This window comes from Xiphias gladius, chromosome 11, assembly GCF_016859285.1.
Source record: "Xiphias gladius isolate SHS-SW01 ecotype Sanya breed wild chromosome 11, ASM1685928v1, whole genome shotgun sequence".
In the NCBI taxonomy this organism is placed as follows: domain Eukaryota; kingdom Metazoa; phylum Chordata; class Actinopteri; order Istiophoriformes; family Xiphiidae; genus Xiphias; species Xiphias gladius.
In genome coordinates, this window is record NC_053410.1 from 12,805,870 (window position 1) to 12,818,219 (window position 12,350).

Consider the following 12,350-nt stretch of genomic DNA (forward strand, 5'->3'; position numbering starts at 1 on the left):
AGCCAGGTACACCCTTCCCCTCTAACCTTTAAACTCTGAATAGTTCCTGGGGCGTGGATGTCCTTTTAATAGTCCAGTGACTGGCCAAAGAAGACATAACAGCATGACAGCAGGGGAGCACAGTTTGGGTACAGGGGGTTGGACCTCTCTCTCTGCCTCATGATATACATAGTCTGTCCTGATATATGGCCTCTCCTTGTCTGTGGATTAACATACATCAGCATGACACACTAGAGTTGTCCCTAGATGGCCATCAAATCAGGCCCAGAGAATTAGGGATTAGGGCCCAGAAAAGGGGGATCTCCAGTGAAGAATAACTCACGAGTCACACATTCCACATCAGAGGAGTTTTAGAGAAGAAGACAGAACAGGTTTTTAAAAGTTTAAATTATATTTACTGTGTGTTGCTCCAGTATATCTATTTTAACATACTCTAAGAATTTAAAAACGCAGATGAAGATAGTGAGATCTCAAAGAGAGCAAAGACTCCAACATACTGAATACACACAAATTTAATAATCACAACTGACTAATGTCCACACAACTTGTGTTGTTCTGTTAGGTTTTAAAGTCAATTAGTCATTTAATTCACCTATCAAAGAAAAACGCTGCTTTCCAGTTTTGTATCATTGCAAATTGAATATCTTTGGATTTTGGACAAGTTGCTTGACAAAACAAGCAACTTGAAGATGTCACTTTCTGCTCTGGGCATTTATACAAATTTCTGACATTTTATAGACTAAATAAATAATCATTTACTCAGCTGACTAATGACAATGAAAACAATTAGTTGTAGCCCTACTCCTGATAAAAAGGGGCTGGGGAAAGGCAAGCGTAGAAACTGGTCACGCTTTGCCCAGGGAAAGCTCTGAGGCATGCTCACCCCTAGCAAGTGTCAACAACACATGACACAAGCAACTCAGCCACTGGCCACAAGAACATGGTAGTCCACCTACACACACACATTCCTGAAATGACGTCAAAAACCAAGGAAGTGTACTTACATAGAGCCGTATGTGCAAATCAAGTCTTCATCAAGTGTTTTGTGCTATCGAATCCTGAGCACTCATACTCGTTTCATCAGGTGTTTGCTTTGTGCATTTCATTTATTCAATTAGCTCTGGATTTCAGTAAGCTAAAGTGGGCTGAAGTGGGCCGAGCTGGACCGCGTTAGGCCGAGGTTAGCGAGAGCGACAGCTGATGGCAGGGTGTGTGCTCTATGCTGCTCTGCCGAAATGCAGCTGGTCCGTTGCCAAGCACAAGGGGAGACACAGGCTCACAACAGTTCTTCTCTGCGGGCACCTCCGCGATCCATTCCACTTAAAAAGGTAAGCGCAGTGAAGAGTGGCCCAGCATTCCTCATTCACTATCTCCATAGATTTGGTTTTTCCTTGTCACATGGGCAGACACTAATGTAGACACAGACACAGACGCATGCAAACACTGAGGTGGGTTCCAAACTCAGGTACGATTAATCGTTCTGCAGTGAAAGCCAGGCCTTAGACCATAAAAATCAGTATCAATCTGCAGTTATGGAAATGCAATGTAATGATTTAAAATTCACCAAAGCTGCCTTATCCCATTAGATGGCTGTTCATAAGATGGATTTCTCCTAGTGGGAAAAAAACAAAAAAAAACAAAGCTAAAAACAAAGCTATTAAATGTTAAGTGATTACACATCTACACATCATGAGCCCTTTAACTACAGACTGACAAGGGTCAGAGAAAATGGAGCGTAGACACAAGATTTGTCCTCCCCCCACCTCTTTATCAGTCACATCACAGGAGCAGAGTCTGGCTTTCAGTGATGAGAACCAAAACACAGCACATCAGACTCTCATTAGATAAGGTGAAATTTTAATGATCCCATTATTGCCATGAGGACGCAGGGCTGGAGCAAGAGTTAATAAACATGAGAAACAACATGTGCCGAATACGAACGATCTAGGATAAAAGGGAAAAATAGCAGTTTCAATAGTAATATTTGTTAAATATTATTAAATGCATTAGTCAAAATGTGAAAAGATATGGTGTAGCACATTTAGAGCAATTCCACGCTTGCAGAAGAGGAAGCTTCAGATTTCAAAATAAAAAAGACAGAATAAATGAAAAATATTCAGGCCCAAAAATAAATGTGGATGAAAGGGTTAAATTTGTATACAGAGAAAGATATGGAGTTGGTCTAGAGAGGGCCACGCAAATGTATAGACAGTGTCTCAGTGTATACAAAATCCTCTCATATATTCTGAAAGTACAAATGTAATACAGCCATGTCTGAATGTTTAATTTAATTGCCACACAGTGGCATATATTGTCTGTTGTCCTTACTACTATAGACAACTATAGAAAATACTGGTGGATGGAAATGGTGTATAAAACAGAAGAAAAAAAAAAGGAAAAAAAAAAACATTAATGCAGTGTATCTGCTGATTCACATGCAGAGAACATACAGATGTAAGTACAAGTCAGAAATAATGCAACGAAATGTCATTTGGATTAAACTTGGGAAGTGGAAAGTTAAATGTCAAGAGCGGATTGTCCAAGCAGAGCAGGCACACTGCTCCACCACAACTCTCGTTGAGCTGTTCGGACAGAAACAACTATACAGTCCTGATGGCTGTTGGCTCTAAAGTGCACATAAAAACACTCACTGTTGTACCTTAGAGGGATTGAGGGGGAGGCTGAAGGTGCTCAGTACAGTAGCTGCATCAGCTGTTGCACTGAGGTAAGGTGGGAGGTGTATTGTTTTAGTCCTCGTTTAGTATATACAGTATCTCACCAAAGCACTCGGATACAATGTGTAGTTTGATGCTTGGATTGAAATACATGACAGTCCACCCGGACTTTGCTTGTACAGTTTCTCTGTACTGTCAGCTCAGACCAGTCTGTAGCTGATGCGTAACCACTTCAGGGACTCTTAGGACTCCACAATCTCTCTCCTAGCTGCTTTGTGACAGGTGTCAGTGGCTTATCGCTCCATCTCAAGTCCACTACAGCTCCTCCTCTTCCTAATGCAGAGCTGCAGACTGTTCTCTCTTACGGCTCAAGATGAAGCGGTCTTCTAAAACAACTGCAGAGGCTTTCTCGTGTAAAGTAAAACAAACTTACGGCCATAGCGCAGGCCCTCGGCTACTGGCAACAGTGGCTGAATGAATGATGCATTTTAAAAAGGAGACTTGGATGATTTCCATTCCACTGGGAATAAATGATTTTTGTCACTAATAAAATCATACCAACATAACCATATCACTTAGTCAGCCAGCAAATCATGGTAACTGGTCAGTCACATATTTTGCACACTAGCTAATAGTAAGTTATTGTTAATAGAACTGGCTGACATTAACCTGCTGCCTAATTAACCAGTTCACAAAGCCAACAATTAGAGTCAACTGGTATTGATTAATCTGTCTTAATGAATCACTTCATTTATGAAATACCAAAAAATTGCGGAAAAAACATTTTTCACAATCACAACTTCCTCAAGTCCTATTTTACATTTTCAAATCACTTGTTTTGTCTGAGGAAAAGTTCCAAATCCAAAGATATTCTATTTACTATCATATGAGATAAAAGCAAATCCTTACAACTGAGAAGCTTTAACCAGAGCACAGTTGAAACTCTTGCTTGAAAAATGACTTGAATAACTTTTGTTGATAGATTAATTTATTAATCAACAATTCCTTTCAGCTCAAGAAAAAAAAAAATTGTTCAGGTTAACTGGGCTCTTTTCAGCTTTTGTTGCTTTAGACTTATAATATGACAGTTTCTATGTCACAAATACCTCAGATTCCACCTTGTCACACTTAACTTTTATATAACAAACAGCACAACAAAAAACTTCTGGTTAGATTTCGTTGGCCGCAGAATGATGGTGCCTTTTGAAATGAGTTTTATTTTATTTGATGATAGGGACAATGCAGTTTAACATAGTTCCAATACAGAGCATGATACTGATGGGCTGCACAGAGTTTATAGCTATTGCTAATTTTCCACTCTTGTCCCCTGTCGGGCCTTTAAATTCACAGTATCATTAAAATATACAGCTTTCATTCTCATAAAACCATAAGAAAAATCATGTTTGAGTAGAAATTGGAGCCACAAACGCAAAACCTCTATACCCCTCCTCCACACGCATCCGAAATAACAGAGGCGTCATATAAGAACTCCTGGAGGTGGCATGACGCAGAGTAGATAACTAGACCATTAGATAACCATACAGCAGCGAAGCAGCACAGCACAAAGACTCAGCAAGACTACAGGACCAAATAGAGCAGGCTTATATGCTAACAAGCCTTGCAGCATGGCAGTGGTTTCCGCCACTTCAGTATCACTGAATGGGTGTGCTTTCATTTCTGTCAGTCATGCATATGCAATAGCATTGTCTTGAGTGAGTCTTCCCCTCGTAAGAAACCCCTTATTTGGAATGTGTCAAGGTTTGAGCTGCACTGTAAAAAGAGAATGAAATCATGTAGATCATGGGGACAGCCTGAGAACTGGAGTTTGCAGGGGGAATTAGTGCAAATCGAATTACAAATGTGGTTGATATGTGGCTTACAAATGGCATTTGAGCACGCAGAAACACCCAGCAGATGAATGATGCCAGAGATGTTGCCATTACTAGCACAGCGTTAGAAAAATCACTATGAGTTTTGTATTGTTTTTTTTATTTTTTGCTTTTTTCGCCCACCCAATAAACACATTGTTTAACTCTCCACATAACAACTGTCTTGTCATGTTTTAAGAAAGATATTAACAAAAAGGTGATTGTCCCTGGTTCTTAGGACTCTTGCCTGGTTCCTGGGAGTCCTGCATGTATTTATTTGCTTTGCAGTAAAATGAGCAGTACAATACAGTGCTCCATGTTTTAAAGACACCGCGTTGAGCAGGGCAGACTCCAAAGACTCAAAAAGTCGCACTGCACATTTTTATTGCGGCATCCCCTTATCTCTCTCTTTCCTCCAGCATGATATCTATGACCTTCCACCTCTCCTTTATAATCCAGGCAGAGAAGATGGCCATTTAAAAGAATTAGGACACAGCTGTGTGTCAGTGGCGAAGCGCGGGAGGACACTATGCAATGCAACAACCCCTCTCAAAGCCCCCGTTTTTACTTCCTCCTGTGTCTTTCTCAGAGTCTCCAACTCTATTTCCTTGCCACTGATTCCCGGTTTCCCAGTACCAGTACCCAGTTCCTGTTTCTGACACATGCCAACCTAGCCGGTCGCACTAGTCAGCTGGACACAGATCCAGTTTCCCTTTCTTAAGACGCGTAACAAGCCTTTTCCCCCCGCAGCCAAGTGTCAAGCCCACCAAAGTCACCTAACGGGATGGCTCCGCCTTCCACAACACAGAGGGGGAGCACTAACAGACATGTGCTTCAATTTTCCCCGTTTCTCCTCATTTACAAGAGATGAGATGCAACCAGATCCCCACCAGCAGTCACAAGATGGATGCCTCATTATATTTGCATGGTTTACTTTCATCACTTTCCTAGAAAGACAGTGTGAGGTATGAAGGTTGACATATGGTTTGGATCCATTTTCTGATACTTGGATCCATGGGAGGAAAGGAGGCTGAGAGCCAAGTAATAACCTAAGTAACATACTGAGCAGAATTATCTCTCAGTATAAACGAGAGCTGTTTAGATGGGACAATTTTTAGGGTACTTGAAAATAGTCTCAATTCCAGAAGCCTCGCGTATCGTGTAAGTGTCTGCTTATGTTTTACAGCATGACCAATGGCCTGGGTGGAAGACTCAAGTAACGAAGAAAACCTGAGTTTGAGGCGATCAGTGTAATTTCAGTCCTGTCTCACCAGCCAAGATCTAGATCTGGCACAGCTTTATTGAACATATCTGGTGTTGGGGGGGGTTTGTGCATAAAGGTGAGTGTGGGGCTGATTTAATCCAAAATATATTTCAGATATGAATTTATATTACATAAATGTACACAAAAGTCACATTTGAAATAATCAAACTGTTGTCCAATGGAATGAACTGTCTGTCACTGTCTTGCAAAACAAATGTATGACAAAATCTTAATCAGCTAATTTTGCTAAATTTAATTTCCCTTTTTTTTTTTTTTTTTTTTTAAAGAGTCACTCATGTTGACAGCAGATTGTTTTAAAACTTTTACCACGATGTGATGCTATCGTCACAGTATGATTCCACTGAATATGGATACATGATATTGCATTGTTGCCCAGTGCTATATGTGCACACACGAGTGTTTCTCAAGGTAACACTCAGCTTACACAAAAATAACTAACAAGAGAAAAGACCAAACCAAATACCCACTATAGCATCTTACGCCATTCAGCGTATCAGACTGATAAAGGGTATTTGCTGTGTTTATTCTCAGTCTCCCACCTGTCATAGGACAGATTTACACTGCAAAAAAAACTTGCCGTTACCTGATTTTTCCATATCAAATATCTACATATTTTCTCAGCCCAAGCAAGCATTATGAAATAAAAACATGGTAGGCTATGTTTTGCACACTGAGCAGCATTACCTTTCAGCCGCCCCTCTGTTCAGCCAGGGGACCACTCGCACTACACACAAGTGTGTGAGTCATGTATGAAGCAGGCTTTAATACACAAGTGAATCAGCCATGATTCATCCTTAATGCAGGCCACCCCAAGCAAAGTAATGGGCAGTCGCCCTTTTTAATCCTATTTCTATTTCTAACCTTAGTCCTGTAGACATGTTACGTTCATCATTCCACAGAGACATTCAATGTGCAGCACAACCACATTTCAGCCATCGCTGAACGGAAACATTAAACAATAGAATAAAAGAAAGCTGTGGAAAGGAAGGAATGATGTTTCCACAGTTGTTGAACACTGTGCGAGGGACTGCCTTGGTATCATTGGGTGTGCACGAGAAGTCCCAGTGGGCCTCATTAGGTCTCACTGGTTGAACGTGCGGGATCATATGTTCGCTTCCATGATACCAGTGTGTGGAACCCTGAAATGTTTGCTTTCCCCCTAGAAGTTGCTTGTAAGTGGGAGCAAAAATAAAAATGAAGGACTTGCTCCCCTCTCATCCCGGCCGTATCTATCATGCAACATCACCCCCCTTCACTCAAGAGTGGGAGTGGGTCGACACAGCCAAGGGGACAATAACAATCATCTTCACGGGGTGCATTCATTGTAAAGGCACTGCAATGGGCTCTTAAATCTTTTCAGTGGGTGCAGATGATGCCGAGGACCATGAAATTCAGCTTGGTGGAAATATCACTGGCACAGCGAAGGGCCATCAAAGAACAAGAAGTCAGGCCAGTGTGACAGGAAAATCTCCACTGTGTGCATCAGTGAATGCGTGTATGAGGCGTTTCAGGAGATTTGTACAGCTACAGACTGGTGGTGCAAGTAGCGGCCATACCTTGTTCTTGATGTTGCAATGGCAGCAAACAGTCCACATATATTTGAGGGTCCTCCATAGCAGGATGATGAAGAGACCCCCAAAGAACGTCACCATGGAGGAGGCGAGGAATGCCCACCACATGCGCTGTCCATTATTGTCGCAGGGCACCTCAGACGAGAACGGGATGACAACGTCTTCCATCTTGGAGATTAAGATTGAAGAGTCCGGGTTTATATTATTATTGATATTGCTTGTCCTCATAGAGCTGTCGCTTCCATGGGGAACGGTGCCATCTGCTTCAGCTAGCATTTAGGAGCCTTGGAGAGCCTGTGCCAGCGTCCCCAGCCCCACTCACCAGCCATATTGCTTGGGAAAAAAAACAAAACAAAAAAACAAAAACAAAAACAAACAAACAAACAAACAAATACCCCTCTTCGCTGTAGATCGCGTTCACCCGCCCGATGGAGTCTCTCTCTGTACTTCAGCAGCCCGACGATCGCTGAATCGTGACGGCGGGAGGCACCGCACACGCGGACCTGACCAAAACAGCGGGTCGGTGGCCCTTGGAGAGAGGCATTTAAATCCGCAATAACGACGAATCTCGGGCGCCTCTCATTCTGAGGGATTCTCGGGCTCTCGCACGCCAAAAGCCATGGCAAAAAAAAACAAAAAAAAAAAAAAGACCCGGCGTCGTTTGCAGCCGTCGAGGCTGCCAGCGATATTTCGGGAAAAGCAGCCTGTGGTCGGCGTGGCGACCTCTCTAGCCGTCTTCCATTCAGGGTGTCCCGTCGGTTAGCGGGCGGGGGGATCGACTGCACTTCGTTTAAGCGTCAGTCGACCGCGAACGGTTTTCGGCACAGCGCAAAAATACACCGAAGAGATATCGTTGGATTCCGCGGTTGTCTAGCTGTCACTGCGGTGCCGAGGACTGCACATTCTTGCGGGGGGTTTTTTTTTTTTCTTTTTGGTTTTGAATTCTGCGTGAAAGCACTGGCGCTCGGGCGGATGTCGCTGTCTCCATTCGGTTTCCCCCCCACCCTGCAGCCCGGGCACGGAGCGGCCAGCTGAGAGCGCCTGTCGGATCCGCTCCAGAGGAGAGCGGGGAGATTTACAGGTAGGTGGGCGGAGCGAAGCGCTATTAATATAGATGGGCGGGGGGGCGGGGGGCGGCGATACCGCGGCGATGTTTATCCCAAGTGCCGACCGGTCTCTGCGGCTGGGGCGTATAGAAAGAGGTAGGCAACGATTGCGCCCTTGCGTCTCGACGCGCGTCGCCCAAAACGAAGCGGCTATCGATCAGGGATCAATTGAACTATTATAGCTTACTATATAAACATCACAGCGGATGATGAGTCCCCACGGGAATCCTCTAGCGATACAAGTGGATACAAAACGACAATAAAGTGAGGTTATTCATCGTTGACTACAGCGCTGTCAGTCCCTGCAGGGATGTTATACCGTAGTGGATTTCCATTAAGGAAAGTGCCCCCCTCTTCCAGATACCGAGTCCGTGGCTTTCCAGTCACGGACGATGGGCGTCCCTGTTTTCATTTTGAGCAATGAACTTGACAGAAAGGCCTCACTCGCACACACAGGAGGGAGCGAGTGTCCCTCTCGGTCAATTACTGTAATATCCCTACACTTGTAGCTCACACATTAGGTCCAAAACGGGTGTGGATTCAGTGATGACGGTGGGGTACGACCAGTGGTAGTTTATGGCTGCGCGCAGGATGGCCCTCAAAGCAGCCAGCCAGATCTGGCTAGCCAGAAGGATATGGGAAAACAGCTGGCTTGGGGCCCTGAATAACCACTGACCCCTGAGCAACAGACCAGGCAGGTGCAACCAAGCCACCTGTGTCACACGGCTCCAGACATCTCGGAGGTTGTATGCAATAAACGTTCAGTCATCTGTCCCTCAAGTCCTTCTGAATGATTTAATCAAGGTTCCTATCCCTTCCGCACTCTGTAAGATTGAAAGTATAGGCAACACGATCAACAAATATCAGAAAGTGTCATTCTAAGCCTTTTCTCTCTTTTTTTTTTTTGAGATATCCCAGTAAATTTCCCATGAAGCGTGGAATAATGAGACTTGATCTCAAGCACAGATCATTTGAAAAGTAAACATGCCTAAATAGGGTGTGAAGAACATACGTTCTATGAAGGTAATTTATTGTCTCGGGAGTATTAGTGGTTCTACAGAAATAGCTGCTGTAACTGAATCTTTTAACCTGGGAGGGGGGCGAGCTGTAAAACACTGAAGACAAGGCAATCGGTAGGTTATAGCGCGTCAGAGTTACGGATGTCTACGCAAACATCACGTAAAATAGAGGCGGCACCCGCCAACACCGCTACCAGGACGGGACATGGCAACAGGACAAGGAAAAAAAAAAACTCAGAGGCACCGAGTTTTAAATGTTTTGATTTTTTTTTGTTCCCTAATTTCCTCCACATCGTTTCCTTAGGAGGTAGTTTTAGAAATACCATGCAGCGGAACGCCAAGGATGGAAATCAGACAGGCAAAACTAAGGTTTCAGCTCTGAAACGCAGCTCTCTGCGCTTGATCAATGCCTCATGATGCCACTGACAGCACATAATCGGTTAAGTGTTCAGGCAGCCTGATAAGTATTAGGATGGGCCTTGAACAGCAGCTCTAAATTTGTCCTCCTGCTGGTAAAATGGTGAACTGTCACATTAAAGGCAAATGATGCTGCTCCACAGCAGCCTACAGGCAGGATCCACTGACGATTTTTCTTTTGTTTTGTTTTGTTTTTTTAATCAAAAAATGAAAATTCTTGCTAGAATCAAGGTGATACCTGTCAGGATATAATAAAGCCAAGATTTCCAAAGCTTCACTGTGAGGAAATGTTTTATTAATGCTCATCTTTATTAAATAAGTGGTGTCATTTTCAGGAAACAAGTGAGGTGTAAATCACAGGTCCGGATAACGGAGGCCTTCTATTCGGAGCAATAATGTTTGTTCATGTTGTGGAGTCACACAGAATTACGAGTATATGTGCATATAATTTATGCTGCATTTCCTCTGACAAATGTACAAGAAAGGTAAACAACAGGAAAAAAAATCGATCTTACCACCGTACATACTGTGTAAGTCCCCAAAGAGGTTACAGAGAGTGGGAGGCTTAGCAGCACATGCTTCATACTTTATATGTCATAATAAATCCTGCTGGTGTTTATTGCTGACCACAGCAGAAGGGACTTGAATTGATCACCCCCCAAGAAAGGCCAGCTGTTGGGTGAGTGGTTCCTGAGGGCCAGCAGAACTTTAGCCGGGGGAGGGGGGTGTCTCGGTGCTGACAGATGAGGAGATTAACATGAGAGTGGGTCAGGTGGTCATCCCGCAGGACATTTGGAGATGCTACAGTTAACATGCTGGAGGACGGGACGGATTCACCCCATCGAGCAGAGGGATGGGAGAGGGAGAAACACGCCTCCTCGCTTTGACAACGAGATCTGGCGTGAACTGGGAAAGGCCACGGCTCGCCGCTGTGGACTACAAAGATCCTTCACTGTCAGACTTGAGACTTCTCAAGTTCAGTTGAGCTGTCAGCAGCTGTCTTGAAACAGACACCACAGCAGGAGGGCCGGAGAACCCACCCCTTTCTAAAATAGGCGAGAGGAGACTTGGAGGTCATAAAGAATTTGGGACATGACATAGCAGACCTGCACCTACAGTGTATCAGATGTAGTGTGAAGTCAGTAGTGACCAAAACCACGAGCAGCATTCTCTGAAAAGCAATCATTAACATCACGGTGGCTTTTTTTTTTTTTTTTTTTTCAAACAATGAATGTTCTCACCAATGTCCAACTGAGTTGCGGGCCGTTTGAGGCAATAGTGGATGTTTTGGAGACACTGGGTGCTCTCTTGCCCCAGTGCACCTGACAGGCAGCTGGAGGGGAGTCATTCACTGTGACATCATTGGCTACAGGACCACGTGACCCCGGATGCCGAGCTCGGCGGAAACAACCTCAAGCTAGGGGCACCCAATCAACCAGCAAGATCTGGTGTAGCTACAGGCCGTCCAATGGCACGGAAAGCAGCTCTCATAGGATGGTGCAGAAATATAAGTTTTTCTTGGAGCATAAATCCTTTATAAGTTAATCATGATCCTAAGCCTGGGCTTGTATTATTGTATTTATCAAAGTTCTAAGAATTACACCAAAGAAAGTCAGATTACGAGTTTTAAAAAAAAAGTTCTTCTCAGAATGTGAAAAATTAAAACATATTAATTAACAGACCTACACCTTCTTACAGCAGAGTGAAACATTTATGAGTAGTTCTCAGATGATCACGACTAATTACATGTATGTTCTGAGCAGGAATAGCCAATTAGAGACAATGATTCACCCCACGTCTGCCTTATTGTTCAACCTTTTAAGAAAATCCTTTTAGTAAGTGATGTTTTTTAGCAAAAAATATATTTGAATTTAAATTGTGAAAAAGTTCTTTGCAATTGTGTGAGTCTCTATAATATTTTCAGTGGAAAATAACCCATGACATTAACAACAACCTAATGCATTTATAATATATAAAATAGTGATAAAATAAAGAATATGGAATTTGTGACAAAAGAAAGCAAAAGTGGAGCAGGACAGAAATTCTTCTGCTGGTAAATGACAAACTACAGTACATCAGATAAACCTGGGTTGACAAGCGCAGACAATGAAGAAGGAATGGGAAGTAATTGCAGACAAAATCAATATCAGCTTTTTTGGCATTTTTGTACCCCTGATAAAGGCAAGAAAAAGTGGCGTAAAATCTGTTTTCAACATCAATCTCTCCAGAATATGTCTCAGATAGGTGCTCATCTGTCTGTAGAGCAGACATCTAGGATCTACTCTTAACCAACTTAAGAGAGTATTGTTGTAAGAATGCATGACAGTAGTGCTGCTTGAGAACAAAAAGAGCCAGTGTCTTTAAAAGTGTTTGGAAACCAAAGAATGCAGCTGCTACTTTAATGCTGAA

At 43.2% G+C, this 12,350-nt stretch overlaps 1 protein-coding gene across 8 annotated transcripts in view; it reads right to left on the reverse strand.

Annotated features, from left to right (window-relative positions):
• The window catches only part of kcnma1a (potassium large conductance calcium-activated channel, subfamily M, alpha member 1a), a 135,471-nt gene extending 127,643 nt beyond the window's left edge, over nucleotides 1–7,828 (reverse strand). For all 8 annotated transcript variants that reach the window (XM_040138922.1, XM_040138921.1, XM_040138920.1 and 5 more), the window contains exon 1: nucleotides 7,385–7,828. In XM_040138922.1, the coding sequence (XP_039994856.1) occupies nucleotides 7,385–7,675 (291 nt within the window). In that variant the 5' untranslated portion in view covers nucleotides 7,676–7,828. The remainder of the gene's footprint in view (nucleotides 1–7,384) is intronic.
• Between the last annotated feature and the right edge of the window lie 4,522 nt (nucleotides 7,829–12,350).